This window comes from Mytilus edulis, chromosome 3 (assembly GCF_963676685.1).
Source record: "Mytilus edulis chromosome 3, xbMytEdul2.2, whole genome shotgun sequence".
NCBI classification, from domain to species: Eukaryota; Metazoa; Mollusca; class Bivalvia; order Mytilida; family Mytilidae; genus Mytilus; species Mytilus edulis.
The window spans coordinates 83,935,609-83,955,124 of NC_092346.1; the positions used below are offsets into that span (position 1 = coordinate 83,935,609).

At 31.6% G+C, this 19,516-nt stretch overlaps 1 protein-coding gene across 27 annotated transcripts in view; it reads left to right on the forward strand.

The window, feature by feature from the left end:
* Positions 1–19,516, forward strand: part of LOC139517636 (myb-like protein X) — a 65,928-nt gene that overhangs the window by 3,323 nt on the left and 43,089 nt on the right. For 20 of the 27 annotated variants that reach the window (XR_011663172.1, XR_011663173.1, XM_071308889.1 and 17 more), the window contains exons 2-5: positions 5,278–5,468; positions 11,995–12,214; positions 14,700–14,955; positions 16,804–16,827. Coding sequence is in view for 25 of the 27 variants with exons in the window: in XM_071308889.1 (XP_071164990.1) it covers positions 5,278–5,468; positions 11,995–12,214; positions 14,700–14,955; positions 16,804–16,827 (691 nt within the window). In the remaining 2 variants the exon portion in view is untranslated. Of the gene's footprint in view, positions 1–5,277; positions 5,469–8,364; positions 8,718–11,994; positions 12,215–14,699; positions 14,956–16,803; positions 16,828–19,516 lie in introns of those variants that run through there. The other 7 variants (XM_071308882.1, XM_071308883.1, XM_071308905.1 and 4 more) reach the window with 4 other exon arrangements.

The following is a 19,516-nucleotide window of genomic DNA, read 5'->3' on the forward strand; positions in this document are numbered from 1 at the left end:
AAAACAAGCACATGGCATATAAAACCGGCAATAACATACATCAATTCAAGTTTCATAACCAAAGCATATAGTATACACAAATTCAAACAAACATTATTGTGTGCCAGTGACATACTAAATAATACACACTTTTGAGGATCCATCAACTTTAAAACATGGTATAATATCTGGAGGTAATACTTTGGTTCAGATTTATTTTACCAATTGTAACGGTACATTTAGTTTTTTTTAAAGAAGAATTTACTTTTCCATGCTTTGTCGTACTATCAAAGACATGAAAAGGACAGTCAAACCCCGTGTTTCAACGATCAGACAGCAAAACTAATATAAACGTCTTTACTTTCATGTTATCATGGAGTATGCCTTTTAACTATTATTATAAAATGTGAATTATTATAACTTTGAGAAATATCTGATTGATATATACACCTAACATCACACATGATCCGACAAACAACTATCCGAATGTTCACTCTCATCCTAAAAAGTCTGTCACTTGAAAACTAAATTTTAGTATCATATATAAAATAAGGAGATGTGGATATGATTGCCAATGAGACAACTACTACTTGTCTAAGAGACCAATGACTTATAGATTAACAGCTATACATCACCGTACAAAAATGATCCAGAAATGATAATTCACTATTCCTTATAGCAAGCTATTAAATGTCCTAACAAACCAAAACGTAAATAAATTCAAGAGAAAACCAACAGCCTTATGAGGGTTCAGCACAACAAACAAAAAACAATTTATATGATTTACAGCAATGAACGATAGACAGTGAATTACATGCTTCTGATACACACATTTTTAAAAGGAGGATTTCCAATCCAGTAAAGAAGGGGGTTCCAACAATGCATATGTCCCTATTCAAAAGCATCGACCGTCAAAAAAGGTGGATTCCAACTACCGGACCCGCCACTGTTCATACATAATGTGGGTGGCCATTACCTAACTCGGGACAGCAGTGTCAGAGCATAAGAAAAAAAATCAGTTGAAATGGACTTGACACATCAGATCTATTGCACAAAACAACTAAAAAAGCAATAAAGGCACTTAGTTATATTAACTATCTCAGAATACTCGCAGTTACTGAAAGCAAAGATAAAGCCCATAATAATAAACAATAAATCATGTATCCGAGACAAAGCACCAATCAGTACACATCCAATGGATTTAGTGTAAAGATGTCATAAACATTGTAGGAAAACATGATCTAGTGCAATCCCATGATATAAGTATCGATCTGCAATTTTGCTTTGATGAGTTTTTAAAATTCATTTTTCGGTAGGGTTCATTTAGTCCTTTATATGAGAGGACAATAAGTATAATGGTACTTTCAAACCTCCCACATCGTTTTCATAACGTTCCTCTTATTGCCTTCTGACTGCAATCCATTCAACTTTTTAGAGAGTTGTCGGTTCACTTCACCACATGTCCATTTATTACGACAATGATGAAGCATGGTAACTCTTCATAATGACGATGTACATTTTAAAGGTTTACTACTATTTCACTCCCCTACAAAGTATAACAAGAGCTCTTTGTTAACAAATGAAACAAAACTAGGATAAAGGACATAAATCATTCTAGAGACATTGAGTGTTTTAAATAATTTAACGTATATTGCAGTTTTATGGTCACACAACGGACCACTCGAGTTAATACTTCATTAAATTCAATTTCCCCATTTGAAGATTCCAACGGTCTCTGTTCTGACAACGGTCCTTTATCAGGGTGTACAAATCTAAATTCAAGTTCTACGCCTGAACTTCGCAAACATACCTTTCCCGAGTTGTCTATATGAGGATAACGAAGTCGGAGATTTATATTTTGATAAGATTGATAAACGTGCAAATGTACGTTCCCGAAATCGATGTTCAATATTATACAATCATTGGCTTTTCAACGGTGAGGTTGATACTATACATCATTATTCACTTTTGATAAGGTTGACATAATGATGTATCAACCCCAGGTATATGATCAGTATTCACCGAGGCCAAATACTTATGGGTACACTATAGCTTTTCTAATTCGTATACTAACATTTCGTGATTTTCATCCATCTCCTATTTCTAGTATTAGCTCAAGATATTCAATTGCTCTTTTTATACTAGATTTTGCAATTGCTAAACTTTTACAAGTTGAAATATTCATGTAACATTTCCAATACATGTTTTGATATGATTTCATTGCTACGAATGCATGCCGTTAGTATTTCTATTTTTAATATTTTTTACAAATTCTAAATGTTCATCATGAGACCACTACATATGTATAGTATAGTCTCGGGTATCTCACATATATTTATTGTCAAGTTTCTTATATGATCTTTCAGTATGCCGTTGACAAAACACATTTTCGTAGTACTTTTTAATAGTAAAATTAATGCAAAACATTTTTTTACACCGTGAGAACTGACAAAATAACAACTTCAATACATTGCCGACGCTGGCAAGATAGCCAATGCTATAGAAATATGCTATTTTGCCGGATTTGATTAAGATATAAAAAAAAATAGCCACTACCTTTTTACCTTGACGGATTCGTCAAAGGACCTCGTCTTCCAACATGATGAATTTACTTGTATCAGAAATACAATAATATATTTTCAATAGAATTTTGGTCCTTCTTGTTATTCTTTTTGTCTTTAAAAAACCAACACAATTATACTGATAATTTGTCAAAAATTATCTACTTTAATCAGGAACATATATATTGACGTTAGATATACTGTTCCCAGCTTTAATATTTGCAGTTGATATATTAACCGTACTCGATGATCTTTTGACTGAATTCTGACTAGTACTTTTGATTTAGAGCTTGACATTTCAGATCAGTGGCGGATCCAGAAATTTTCTTAATGGAGGTGGGGGGGGGGGGGGGGGGGGACAATTGCCCGCTTTAGAGGGGGCCCTCTCAACTGCCGATATAATATCACTTGTTCAAATATCAAAACATTTTTTTGAAGTTTGACGGTCATCCCAAATATGGACCTTAAAATTTATTTTAAACAAGTAACATAAAAAAGTTGAGAAAGACCTGGGAACAGTTCTGTATATCTAACCTGTTCCTGTTAAGACCAAAGACATGTAATATTGCAGGCGCAGATCCAGGGGGAGGGGGTTCCGGGGGTTGGAACCCCCCTTTTTTTGGACGATCAATGCATTTGAATGGGGACATGTAGTTGGACCCCCCCCCCCCCCCCCGTTGTCCTGGGTTAGGACCGCCCTGAATATTGTATCTTTTAAGTAAGACAACATTCTGAATACAAAATCCATAGTTTCCGGAGAAACAGTACCGGTAATGCTTTTGTCTTTTGAAAAGCGCGGGAACTTTTGACAACTGGAAACCTACTCTCTACGGAGCTCGTGTAATCAGATCCATAATCTTGCTATTGTTAACAGTATAGACACACAAAACCATTCCATCTATTTGTCGTACACCAAAACAATATGTTTGTAGCGAATATCACTTGCAAAAGAAAAGCGAACTAAATCATGTGGCGGATCAAGAACTTTTTGTTTAAGGGAAAAGGGGTGGGTGGAACCCCCCCCCCCCCTTTTTGGATCTGCCTTCATGACGAATAACGGTAAAAATTCTTGCAAAATGACTTTAATAATGGTAAATTTTGGTGCATGTCCATAAAATGTACACTTTCTTTCAGACGATAAAAAAACAAACTAATTTTGACGATTCACATTATTTTTTTTCCCAAAATTGACCATGTTTTGTTGACAGTAAAGATAATAATTTGAGGCTTCTGATGAATCACGATGAGGATATTTGACGAATCACTTTTAAATTTTAACCAATTTGACGCTAACAGTTGCTGGAAATGACTGTTTGAAGCCTGACAGTAAAGAGCATATCTTCTCTCACAAGTGTTCTTAGTTCCCATTCATAATACTAATATTAAAAAAAATAGGTAAAAAAAGTATCTGTGACATAAGCACTTGTCTCTGAAAAAAATCCTATATAGCCAAATATAACATTTATGCTATATTTATAGATTATTGGAGATTGGTTTCTCGCTTGAGCCGGAATGGCGAAAGTGATAAAAAGTAATCGAATTGAGATGACCAATTATATGATCATCTGTTTTATCTCTATTTTACCAATGATGACGTTCTCAATTTTATTGACGCCACTTGCTCACTTAGGCTTAGTATCTAGCAATAATTTTTCATATCACTTGACTCCCCTGAGAAAGATCAAGTTGGCAAGATAAATTTTTTTTTCTTCGTAAAATAGGGATTATATAGATTTTCATTGATTATCTCAACAAGATTGATTTTCTAGCTTGAGCCAGTACGGCGAAAGTGAGAAAGGAATTGAATTAAGATGACCAATGATAATCTGTTTATCGCTATTTTACCTAGGACGACGTTGTCAATTTCATTTGCAACGCCAGGTGCACCCTTAGTTTCTAGTAATAATTTTTCATATCACTCAACTCCGCTGAGAAAGGAAATTATCAGTCAGCAAGATCAGAGGAAAATTTAGTAAAATAGCAATAACAAGGTATATAGGATTTTTTATTCAGAGCCTGTGGTCTGTGAATGTAATATGACAAACTTTAGCCCTTGTAATTTGACCCAAACTTTCAGTTAAATTTTGATTTCAACATACGTGAAACTCACATACAGGTGAGACATATCCTCCAGGTCAATACATGATATATTGACCCAAAGAAGTATATCCACCTCAGACTTCGTCCTGAGTCGATATACTTCTTTCAGGTCAATATCTTGTATCGACCTCATACAAAGGCTATGTTTGTATAATATTACATATGGAGCAGCATTCTACTATTTTCATTGGTTATTTTACGTATCTGTAGCCTAGTTTCTATTTGTAAGTATATTGACGCTCATGTTTCTTTTTATACTTATATTGGTGGTCAATTTTAAAATATAAATTTAATTTTATGAGGTCATAATGTTCTTGCAAAATACAATTTGAAAATACACAGAAAGAACATTGAATGCCATTTTCCTGTTAATACATTATTTACATATGTAATATATAAATCAAGGACTTTCACTCAGTCAATATGTTATATATATATATGGAACTGTCAGATAAAATTTGACACCTGGACTTCATCATCGGTCAATATAAATCTGAACAGGTCCATATAATATAAAGAATTGACTGGTATGCAAAATTCAATAATTGATAAACATTACAGCCTACAGGGCCAAACAGTCACTTTCTCATAAAACCGACAAAGCACAAAAATGTGATGAACTAATGTTATTTTACAGATATTTAACAGAAAAGATGGAAAAGGAACTCCTCCACTGGTAGCAGCTGTTCAACATGGACACATAGATATATGTCATTTATTGATAGATGGTGGTAGTGACATCAATGCTTATGATAGTAAACTCCAGAGAAATGCTCTGCAATATGCTGTTATAGCCAAACGATTTGATTTTTTTGAATTATTGTTGAAGTAAGTAAAAATGTCACATATTTATTCAGACTTGACAAGGATAAGAGGAATTCTCACCCTAAAAATTTGAATGAAATTTGAAAAAAATGTTGCCCATAAGGTTAGAACATGTCTACAATGTCAAGGTCACAAACTAGATCCAAATGTATAAGTTAGGTTTGTCATAAAAAAATACCTTTAATGATACATTGTACTGGATGTTATTGTCAGATTAATATGGTTGGAATTTCAATCTGCGAGGTCAAGGTCATAAACTTAGTTCACCTTTAAACACTTCCCTGTATTAAAATTACTAAATAAGAAACAAGTATAACCAATGCAATTTCAGTACAAACAAAGATTTTAGCCTTGAACTAGTCAACTAGATCATAGTATTATAGTCTACAAAGTTAGAAAGTGGCTAATGGAGTAGATAAACATAAATGAGCAACACAGGCTCTTAAGAGCCTTTAGTTTATACATGTATATTAAACTGTTTCATTGATGATAAACAACTATGTTTTATTATTGCTTCCTTCTAAGGCCACACTTAAAAATATTTTGGTTTGCCCAAACCCTACCCAAAGGTTGAGACGGTGGGTAGGTAGGTAGGCATTTTCTTCTTTTTTTTCAAAAAAAGAAATTGAAGTATCAGATGTTTATTAGTCTTCATGCCTATTTGATTAAAAAAAACTTCTTCAAATCAGGACAATAAAAGAATTTGAGTAGGCAGCTTTTTTCTGGGTAGGTAGCTTTGGGCAAACAAACCTATTATTTATTATGGCCTAAATTATTAAAAATAACCATGGTCTTGTCATAGCAGATAACAATTGATATTGGTTAACAATCTTGAGGCTATCAGAGCCTTTAGTTTTATAATTGTACATGAAACCGTTTATAGTCATATTTAAAAGTAATTTGGCAAGTGCTAATAAACCATTATAATTTTGAGCTGATTAACTAAGTCAATCAAATTTCTAATAATTATAGACCTGATACTTGCACTAAAATTTAAATTTTTAAACTTAAGTGATATACCTCCTGACATATGTTATTTGGGCTTATTTATACACATTATTCGTACCATCAACAGCAAACTCGCACTGTTCCAATTTTATTTTATGTAGTATAATGAAACCTTGTTTAAAATGTTTTAGTATTAAGATAATATTGATTGCAGTTTATTCAAGGTTAATTAAACGTAATTTAGAAAATGAATAGGCATCATTGTCAAATTCAGCAAGGATGAATTGCACAATACAGTTAAGACTTTGATTTATTTAAATCTACTGATTAAAGTTGATGAATTTTAAATATTTTATTAAAAATAGTCCTGAAAGGTAATTTAATTCAAAAAAGAATGTTTGCGTAACTTTGATGGTTTATTAACGCACCTTTGGTTTCCTGTTATTTCCAGTAGGATAGGTTTGATGAAAAAAATATTGGCAGATGAACAACACAAGTTGAGTGTCTTGTTAGAATTTGTTCCAAATTAGTATTACATGTTTAAATGGATCTACATACATATATGTCCTGGTTATACATTTATTTAATGGATATACCCCTGGCCAGTAGATGAATGATGATTTAGAACAGTGATAAGACTACAGAAACTGGAACAGATCCATAGATATATATTCAATTATGTTCCATAATTTGATGAGTTTGTTATCATTGGTACAAGTTTTAAAGTATTTTTGCTAACAATTGACACTAAGCCTATTCTACTCTCTAGAGGTCTTTTGGTTTTTCTAACTTTCTGTCACATTGACAAATACCACATCTCCTGTTATTCATATGCAAGCTTGCTTAGTCTTTGGTTGACATGTACTCAATTGCTTTTCTCACTTTCACTGTACTGGCTCAAGCAAGAAAATCAATCTTATTGAGATAATCAACAATCATCTATAGGTATCTAACAAGTAAATGTTTAAACTTGCTGTATTTGTTTGCACCTGTCCTAACTCAGGAGCTTGTTGTTCACTCTGGTTGTCTTTTGTTGTTGTTTATAAGTGTTTCTCAATTTTTGTTTACACTAGTCATATTGGGGCCCTTTATAGCTTGATGTTTGGTGTAATCCAAGGCAAATTGGTGAAGGTCCTACTTTGACCTATAATTGCTTACTTTTCATACATTGTGACTTGGATAGAGAGTTGTTGACTCTAAGCACTTTCGATTTTTAGAAAAAAAATTAAAATTGTACAAATCCAAACTTTTGTATAACATTGTCTTTTAAGGTACTGTTAGATTTTCTTGTACTTAAAATCCATTTTGTTTTCTTATCACTTTTTGTAATATTATATACAAACCATTTTCAATGATATTTTGCAATTAGAACTGTACAGTAATACATGATAGTGTTAAATATCTGTCTTTTATTTTGAAACTATTGTTGCAAAATCTCAAACAGTTACTTTGATTTATGATAATCTGTTGTTGGAATCTATGATACTGGAATATTGATTTTGTCATTTCATATTGATCTTTAAAAATCCTTATTTGATAGTGATAGTTTGAACAGAACAAAATTTTGAATTCAAAATCATTTAAAGTCTATTGTGACAACATTCATGACAAGTGATTTTTACTGAAATTATGAAGATATTTTTTACTAGTTTCCATTAAATTGTTTTATGTTGCACGCTCATTTTGAATTTCCATGTAGTGTTTGAACTTCTGATGTGCTGTTTATAGCTGAAAGTAATATGTATTGATTTACATGCAAACAAGAAGGTATTGATGCTGCTGGTACAAGATACATACTCTGAAGTGGCATTCAATAATGTATGTCTATTGTTATATTAAAGTGAAATCACACCTACGAAAAAATTAAACTCCATGAAAATTGTTTAATTATGGTATTTAACAGGAACCCTGCTTAATACCTATTACCAATACGGAAGATAAAAATCAAACAATTAAATATTTGACTTAGAACAAGACCTTTTAATACCAAAGATTGATTTACATATATCTCTTTGAATAGAAGGACGAAATGTATAGGTCTTCAGCTAAGTGAAACTTCCGATAATGATAGTTCACCTATGATTATACCCATGTATTTTAAAATCAGTCAGCTGTATTAAATCTGTGTTAAATGGCACAGTTTAAACACTCGATGCTTGACAGTCTATATTAACTGTTATGTTTTTGTCATAACATTGAAAATATGGACGTCGAAATGTACATTACAATAAGAAAAAAATATGGCTATAAACTTCTGTTTTATAACTGAATAGGATTGTTATGAATTATATATTAACTCAGAAGGTAAGCTATAAATGATTTTATTGATAATATCAGAGATCTCTATGTAGAGAGTACATGTTTTAATATCAAGTTGAGACATTGGTTTTAAGCCAATTTGAAGAATAATATGTTAGACCCACACATTACAAATATAACTTCATAAGTCTATTATTGATATAATCTTATCCATTTAAATTAACTACTTGGTCAGTGAGTTTAAAGTTCAAGCTTGTAAATGTCTAGTGTCTTTGATCATTAACAAATCAGTGTATGGTTACAGAGTGAAATATTTATTAGATGCAATCAAACTTAGAATAAGGCACCTATTGTTATATATATGTTTAGAAATTTAAATTTGAAAAATATGAAAGTGAAAAATCTATTAAAATGATTAATTATTACACAGGTAGGTTATTATTCCTTGAAAAGTGAAATGACTAATTTAATTCTCATTTCAAATTATTTAAAGCATATTCTGTTGGCTGAATCTGGTAAGAGAGATGCTTTGTTTAAACTTGCATATTTTATGCATTCATTTGCTTTTTATGGTCTTATTTTGATAATAATATTGATAAAAAAGTATGTTGTAAAAATATAATTTAATAATTTTATTGCACTGGCTACGGTTACATGGAAATGTAACAATAATAAAAATATTATTGTTACATCGGAGACTAATTGCCGGAATGCAAAGTTGGGCAAGGAACCGATTAATTACGAATGTAACAATAATTATTGAGGCTACGGTTACATTGTGTTATTGTTACATGAAAAACAGCAATGTACGCTAAATTTATTAAATTTAAATCTTCTTTAGCTGTGTTGCTTAATTTAATGTACTAATTAATACTTGTAATAATGATAATTAATAAGTATTATTATTATACAAATGATGTTTAAGTAGTTTTACATATTAATCTTAAAGGTAATAAAAATACCTCAGATTAGCAGTGTCAAAATTAATGCGAAAAATATAGTTTGTTGTTGAGAACTGGGGCTGATAAAGTGATCACTTTTTGAAGTATTTAACTGCACACCTTCTCTTATTACTGTCATTATATACTTTGAACAATGGATGAAGAGATTTATTTTACCAATTTAGTTTTGGATGAAAAACTTGGGATGCGTTTGAAACGAAAATGAAACAATATCAAGACACAAATTTCATACAGCTCTATAGCTATAGCTCTATACAAAAGCAACTCTAAAAAATTGATACATCAACTGAAGCAAAGTTTGTTAACTGCTAAGTTGGATACTGAAATCTGAGGTAAACCTAACATCCGTAATGGACGGCAATGCAATCATATTGAAAGACAACATGAAACTACACCACATGCTTTCAACCAAAAGATCGGATGAGAATATCAAACATTAAAGACCGACCGTGCAAGGGCTGTATAGCCAGTCAAGGTCGTTAAAAACTTCCATTTGTAACATTAAAGATTTCCTTATCTTCTAAAAGGAATATCGCAGAATTGAATTGCACGGTATGCGATACAGACGTTCACAGCGGAGGGTAGGAGGGGTTCTGATCCCGAAATCCCGGGCTTAAAAACATGAAGTCCCGAGGTCCCGAATTTAAAAAAAAAATAAATCCCAACATCCCGAAAGATCAATCTCGATATCCCGAGCTTAAAAAAACACCCGATCCCGCATCCCGAAAAAGGTCCTGCCCCCTTATTACTGGTGTGTGATGGCTGCTTGGAGTGGATTCGTCAAAATGATGTGTCGGACTTAAACATGCTCCAAAACTGATCCACTTACTGGATATTTATAAACTGTCATTGTAAATAAAAAAAAATAAAGACATTGTATGTATTGTAAATATAAAATAAATGTCTTAAACTTTTATTATTTAGTACATATTACAAGTCCCCATCGTACATTGCTGTTTTTCATGTAACAATAACGCTATGTAACCGTAGCCTCAATAGTTATTGTTACATTCGTAATTAATCAGGTCCTCACCCAACTATGCATTCCGGCATTTAGTCTCCAATGTAACAATAATATTTTTATTATTGTTACATTTCCATGTAACCGTAGTCAGTGCCTATAATCAATATGGTGTTATCGATAAAGTGTTAAATATTTATGCTGGGATTATATTTTATGAGATATCACTGCTTCCTCTTCTGTGTAAATTGACATTTTTCTCATCAGAAAGTACAATTAAATTAGATCATTATTTGAATACTCATTTTCATAGAACAATAGTTCTGTCTGTAATATGATATAATAAATGAATGTTTCCTATTAAGAGCTTAAAAATTGATTAAAATTTAACTGTCATTTCTTTTGGTTTTGCTTGATAGGTACCAAACAATTGTAACCTAACAATAACCCTATAATAACAGACACCTTCATTCTATTGTCTGTTTTTTTATGCCCCACCTACGATAGTAGAGGAGCATTATGTTTTCTGGTCTGTGCCTCTGTTAGTGCATCTGTACGTCCGTTCGTCCGTGCGTCCATTCGTCCATGCGTCCGTTCGTCCATTCATCTGTGCGTCCGTTCAGGTTAAAGTTTTTGGTCAAGGTGGTTTTTGATGAAGTTGAAGTCACATCAACTTGAAACTTAGCACACATGTTCCCTATGATATGATCTTTCTAATTTTAATTTCAAATTAAAGTTTTGACCCCAATTTCACAGTCCACTGAACATGGAAAATTATAGTGTGAGTGGGGCATCCGTGTACTATGGACACATTCTTGTTTAGGTTTCATTTAAAATACAGTGAAAGTCTAATGTAAAATCTCATTACAAAAAGAATCCTTGTTAATTTAAAGTTTGACATTTCAAGTCTATCATAATTTGACATCATAAAAAAGTTCTGCTGTGCTATAATACATAAATACAGAAATAGGGTTTGATTTATCAAGATGTAAAACAAAAAACAAAGATGTTATGGATACCTTTATTTGAGTCTTTGATTTAAACTTTGAGATATGCGTTAAGTTCGAAATTGGACGGTGTCACTTTTCCCAATTCTTTTCTGACTTTAGTTTGCCTGAACCAAATGTTATAAACCTTACACTCAATGTTTATTACCACAAAACACAGATAACTTGGAAATTGGGTGACGTCAATTTTACAATTGGTACATTGACTCATGCATTTTTACAAGCAAGGGCATCTGAGGACAGTAGACACATTACCATGTATTCATTGATAAATAACTGAGATATTTTCTATTTTGATTGTTATTTATTATGCTATGATATTAGAAATTGGTGACTTTAAAAAATCATACATAAGTCTTGCAAATATTACAAAAATATTCTTCTATATTTAGACACAAGCCAAAATTAGACCATTGTGATCATAAGGGGAGAACAATATTCCATCGTGTTTGTGCCATCCAGGAACCAAAGTATCTAAAGAAATTATTTCACAGTGGATTCTCTATCACAACATCACTGATGGATCAGGAGACTGACGATGGTCTTACTCCTGTTATTATATCGTGTCAGAATGGAAATGCTGAACAACTAAAAGAACTGCTAGAAAATGGGGTTTGTATTTCTTTATCTAATAAGCAGTATCCACTTGTTTTTACCCTACCACACAATCACCACTTCAGGCGTTGGTTCACTTGATAGAATTACAGTTTATTTAATAAGATTTAGTGATTATATCATTTCTGTCTTTTTAAGAGTGTAGAAATATCTTTTACCAAATTTGATAGAAAAGGTGGCTTGAGGATGAGAAAATTGAAAGAAGGTGTACTTATTGAAATACAGCATGCCGGAAGTGGCTGCCAACAGTTTCAGTGCAATAACTTATGAACTGTTCAAGAATGTTTTGAAATTTTAATGTGTTGTTACTAAATGAAAAAATGGATGTTAAGTAGACATTCAATATTTTCCCTTTGAAGTTAGGATACATGGTCCTTGATAGATTGAAAAAAAGCCACAAAACATGGGAGGCGGCGGTCAAACAAACCTGAAAGTGCAATTTATAAGAATATATCCATTTCATTCAAACAAGCTGCTCTATTATGTTCAAAAGCAGTTACTTCAAAATACAGAAAACTGGGCTTCAGTTTATTTGATGATTAGAGAATGGCCAGTTGTTAGATGGCACATACATACTATTTTGTTGAAATAGAAGTGTGAAATTTGTTCTGTATGTTACTTATATATATATAAATATGGAGATTTGGTATGATTGCCAATGAGACAACTTTCCACCATAGTTCAAGTAAAGGGGATGTAAGAAATTATAGGCAACCACACACCCTTCGACAATGAGAAAAAAACCTACCATATAAACACTATTGCCTAATTTATAACAGAACATACAAAAAACAAATATGACAGGCTGCAGAACCAATGACAACCACTGAACTACCTACACCTGACTTGGGACAGAACCAATGACAACCACTGAACTACCTACACCTGACTTAGGACAGAACCAATGACAACCACTGAACTACCTACACCTGACTTGGGACAGAACCAATGACAACCACTGAACTACCTACACCTGACTTGGGACAGAACCAATGACAACCACTGAACTACCTACACCTGACTTGGGACAGAACCAATGACAACCACTGAACTACCTACACCTGACTTGGGACAGAACCAATGACAACCACTGAACTACCTACACCTGACTTGGGACAGAACCAATGACAACCACTGAACTACCTACACCTGACTTGGAACAAATACATAAAGAATTTGGTGGTAGGGTTAAACATGTTTGAAGGTGCCAACCCTCCCCTAACCTCGGATAGTAGTGTATCAGTACAACATAAGATAAAAAAAAAAACCTATGAAAGTCAATTGAAAAGGGCTTTACTCATCAAATTGATACAAAGCAGAAAAAAACAGTGAGTAAAAACACAGAGGGGACTTGGCATATATGGACTTAATACATCTCTCACAAAAAAAAAGAAACAAATAGGGTTTGCTCTTTAATATTTGGAATAATTTGAAAAATCATTTGTGAATGCAGTTAATTTATGACATGACGATAGACATTAAAAAGATTTAAAATAAAAAGTTAAAAAATACTTTGGAAAGCAGCATGTATTGAAACCTTAATGATTAAAGGAAGCTGTAAAGTTGGATAGATAATATTGATATGCCTTGAACTTCCTTTAGTTTTTGTCTTTATACATCCAAAATAGTTATAGAATCATTTCTTTTCTTGAGTATACATGGATGAAACAGCAACTGTTTAATACAAACCAAAAGACGCATAGAGGGCAACACATTGTCTTCAACAATAGATAATTGTTGTACAGTATTTCAAGCTCTAAAACTAATCTAAAAAAATGAATGAATAAAACAGAAAATAACAAACATCTTCCATCACCACTTAATTCTCCAATAATTTTCTGTTTGATTAACCCAAGTGCTAGTAGCAATATCAATTAAACAACAGTCCCTTGTATGAAACAAGATAAATAATTTTATACCTAAATCATTGGGCACTGCAAGAAAAAGATAAGTAAGTCCTTTAAAAAACATAAAAATCATGTTATCTTCACCTTGCAGTTGGTTGAACTAGACATTGAGCATATGCAGTTGGATTTTTACGAGTTAATCATGGTTTTTACCTGTATAAGAATGATATTTGTTGATCGAATCAGTCAACCAAATGATTTACCTTTGTTTCACTTACAATGTTGACATTCCTCTCCTTTTAATAGCCGAACACACATAGAACATGCCAAAGCATTCTCTTCTATTGTGTTTTATTGAAGGTCACATGAAAACAATTCAATGAAGTTATACATTAGTGATGTTTTTAAGCTTATTTGAAATATTTGGCCAAGCTGACTGCTTATATTGATATTATTTCAAAAAAAGCTTTAAGTAATGTAAAAAGAATAGTCTTAAATTTTTATTTAAATCGTAGCAAATGCCCATATAAATTAGACTGATTAATTCACAGTACTTTTTACCACCATGAACACTATCTATTTAAAGTGAGAAAAATCAGTATTGTATGTTTAACAGACATTTATTTCTTCTTTAGGCTTCAGTTAGGACCACAGACAAAACTGGAAAGAATGCATTGCATTACTGTGCAGATAACTTAGAGACGCAATGTGCTGAGATGCTCTTGATGAGGGAGGAGTCTCTCATACATGTACAGGATGAACAAGGCTTCACTCCACTTCATATGGCAGTTATTGGGGGAAATGTACCATTATTGAAGCTGCTCGTTAGAAAAGGAGCAGATGTTGATATTTTGGATGCTGACGGTCATACTCCATCTCACTGGGCAACTGGTAGGTTCATTTCAATGTAGAAATCTGTGGATTGTATATTTCTTGTTATTTTCAATACTGTCATTTCATAAGAAATAATTCATGAATCAATAAGAACTATACAAATTAAGGTTATGATGTATAGCTTTTTACAACATTAATTCTCTGCTGATCAACACTAAAGAACTCTCTTATTCACATTTTTCCCAATTTTTGGACGCAAATTCTACTTTCTTTTAAGCTTCCTTGCCAATAACTATTATTAACTGTTGCTTCCACTTTATTTGTATGAAATAACAGACACTTAACAGAGTTGATAAGCACTAAGCATGGCAAAAACAAATTCTCTATCCGTTTTTATTCGAAATTTATTTAGCATTTAGCAAGAACCAACCAATTTGACAGCCATTAAATTAAAAAAAATTGGGGTAAAATGTTTTTTGGAAAATTATCAATATGTTATAAATGTAAATTATTTGTAAAGTCCCTCCTTGTATCAGCTCAAGTTTGAACTGAATGCTCTGTTATATAGCAAGGTGAGAGATGTAGGCTATTTGAAGCCCCAAATTGTATATTTTTGATTTCTGACTGTTTAGTGTGATCTTGTCTCTTGAAATGTTTACAAATCTTCAATAATTGTTTGTTATCCAGCACATTTATCCCAATGTTCAACACAAGTTTGTTTTGTATTAATATTTAATAACCAAATTAATATATGATGGTAATACGTTTCATCATTCATGTGATGAAACGTGCATGAAAATAAATCTATACAAAAGCTAGTTTATTACTAGATACTAATAACCACATTTGAAGTCACAAAAACTTCTGTCATGCATACTTGCCAACATATTCTTCTGAAGAAAATATTCATATATGTTTAGTTCAAGGCAATGGTTTGGAAAAGCATGTGTTGTGTATCAAAAGTTCATCAATTTGAAATGGAAAGTTAACATTATGTTTTTTAAATTTTATGTACACTTACTGGTAAAATTTATTTTTTATTAGTGAGTAAATAAATTTTAGAGATGACATGCATATGTAATTCTTTTCTTCTACTAGTTGAATAAAATCTGCTTGTTTATGTCATCAAATAATTTTACTATTCTAAAAGTTGTTTTCATGGTTATATGGTTATTTACTGACATAGTTCCTGTTAATGCTCTCAGTTTTTGCCTTGTCTGTCAGCATACAGTAATTGGGACGTTTATATAAAGTTTTATATTACAAAAGATAGAAGACTTTGACACATCATTTCTAGTATACATTTGCATTATATTCTAAAGATTCTGTTTGGCAAACGTCAATTGTCATTGACCTCATTTTCATGGTTCAGCTTAAAGTTGCAATCTAAGCTACTATTATTGTTTAGAGGCCAGCTGAAGCATGCCTCTGGGTGCTGGATTTTCTTGCTGTATTGAAGACCTGTTGGTGACCTTTGGCTGTTTTCTGCTCTATGGTCTGGTTGTTGTCTCTTTGACACATTCCCCATTTCCATTCTCGATTTTATTTTTTATACCATTAATCAAAGTGTGAGGAAAATTATGTTAATTTGGTGCATTTAATTAAATTATTACCATTCAACAGGTCAATTATAAACCAATTTCTTATTCAACTTCAAAGTGTGGGGTCTTATTGTTGTGAGTAATTGAATTAAATTACAATGCACACAAAGAGAATAAGTAAATTTCAGGTTATTAACTAGTCCTAAAGATTTTTGACGTTAATAACTGCAAAAACTTGTATTTGATCATTTCATTAGCATTGGAAATTGCAGGAATCTGCATATGAAATTAAAGATGTTGGCATATATGTATTCACAAATTGCATGTTTTTCACTAGAATTAACCAATAAATTGCATTCTAAAGGTAATCATCTTGATGGCGTTAAAGGTAAGATCAACGATTTCCTCTTTCTGATTTCACACCTTGCGCTATATTGTAATGTCTGATTGTTCTCCATTGATTATTTTGGTTAAATACAATCGTTATAACATATAACTAGGTGTGCAAAAGACTCTCAAGATTGCAAGTTGATAATTTTAAAAGTGACTTTAGATTTGAAGATTTCCTGAATATGCAAATACAAGGTCTTTGAATCAACTTTTCTATTTAGCTAATATCAATTGATCTTTTTTTATAAATTAATTATTCAAACCTAAGAAAGTTGTTAGCATGGGAAATTATTAATGCTTTGATTTGGAATATATAGGGAAAAGAAACAGGAATGTAATTTTGTTTTATATCTTTGACAAGGATAGTGAGTAGTTAAAGGGTGTTGTTTTTTTTGTTTTTTGTTAGATTTTTTTTTTGGGGGGGAAAGGGGGGGGGGGGTAAAAGGTGTAAAGAGCTTTTGGATAATATTGAAATTTCATGGACACATAATTGATTAGTTTCAACAATGAAGTCATTATGATGTCATATGAAATTTCCTTCTGTAATTGAGATAAATAAGTTCTTTTTTTACCTTCTCCCTAAGTATGCATACTTTCCTGTAATCTATACTCAGGAGGTCTTTAGATTCAAACTATAACTGACAATCAGACATTACAAATTCCAGGCTTTATTGGGTCTTTTCTATTTATAGCATTTTATTTAATGTAGTCAGAATTTATTGTATAATTATTTTATTATTTTTATTCACTATTTAGTTCCTAGATGGTTTATAATATGTGTATTTAGATTATCATCAGAATTTGTAGTTTTTCATTCATTACTTATGATAACCACATCTTTTGGTAAAACTGTATACAAAATATTATATGAATGAAGAGTGCAAAGTTTGCAAAAAATGAGTTATATATATAATATATTGTTATGAGTGGTATTGGTAAATGTTTGGTCACATATGGTGTTTTTTACACGTTATTTTGGTGTTGTAAATAATGTAGATTTATAAGAGTTGATCATTAAAACATGACAAAGTAACAAAAATGCTAGAGTAACTATTTTTTGAAAGCAGTACCAAATATTATTTTTTTCATAATTGTAGGATGTTCTAATTTTTAAACTCAGAAAAGAAAACTTTTTGTTTTTGTCAATCTAATGGCTATTTTTATAAATTTGTCTTAAGATTTTTATACTGCTGTCTTGTTCTGATAACATAGTAGTACAGAAAAGTACAAGTCAAAGAGGTTAACCCCTTGGAAGGAAATATATTTCAAACCAAATGGCTATTGGCATTCTCATATTTAATTTGGAGTAGAAATGCTAACAACTGTTTAAATGTCTGAGGCCTTCAGAGTTTGAATGTCACTTTAGTATCTTTAGCCTCTCTGTATGTACACAGTAACAATGTAGTCAGACAATATTTAATCTTCAATATCAACATTAGATAGATAAAAGAATATTAAACATTATGATCAATTAACTTTGAAATTTGTATCTGGTCATTGACTGTAGTTAAATCTATATACTACTTGACTTTTTACTCAGGCTTGTTAGTTAGCAGTAGTTCCTAATAACAGAACAGATACCTATATACTTTAATTTCAAAGAAACAATAAAATGAAGCCCACTTTCAGGCTTTTCGTTTTTAGCTGACATCTTTTTTTATGACTCCTAGTTACTATCAGGAACATGTTTTGTGGACTTGTTTAATTTGTCGTTTCCAGGTTGTTAATGTTTTGCAATGACACTGCCAGTTTCTCACAATTTATGAGTTTTGAATTTCTAACTTGTATCAATATTCATCATTCAAAAATAAAGTCAAATTGACAGTTATAATGATTGCAGACATTCAAAAGACTGTATGGAAAGAAGGATGCTGTTGAGTTAACAGTCCATATCAGAAGAAGGAGATATTGGATATATGTAAATGAGACAACAACTTACAATATAAACACTTAGGAGCCATCAAGAGCTCTACATAATGTTTTTAACAATAGTTAGATGTCTATGTTAACTCTTAGTCACTATTGAGTCTAGACAAGTTTCCAGTATAGCTTTGAATATTTTTTTACCCAATCACATATGCCTTCCAAGAGTTGTTGACAAAATTTATTTTAAGCTTTCATAATGTTCACCCAGACCTTAAATAGTTGAAGTATACTACTTAACAACGCAATGTATTTGAGTACCATTGATTAAGTGAAAAATATTTGTAAAAATTTACAAAAAAATGGCAAATATTTAATAAAAAGTTATTGTTTGTACATTAAGCTGATATCATCGAAATTCAATAACATTTAAACATCTATAATCCTATCAAATGCTCAGCAATTACTGAATGTTTTATATAATTCAAAGAGACAAAACCTTTCAAGATACATATGTACAGTAATATTAAAAGCTTTTATCAAAGACACATATTTTCTTATCGCTGGTTTGACAGGTAAATTGGCTACCTTGCAGAGCACTTTAAGCTAATATGGAAATCTGTTTGCTCAAGATTGTTTTAATATGGAAACATTTGACAATCAAACCCCTTAAGATTTGTAAATTGGTTTCATATTTGTCAAATTATCTGTGAAAATCCTTTAATCTCATTACTTCATTAAAATTGAAGGACTCCTTGTATAGAATTCCATGCATAGGATGAAATCACTTATATCTTGGCATGCTTAATTTTATAAATTTCTTA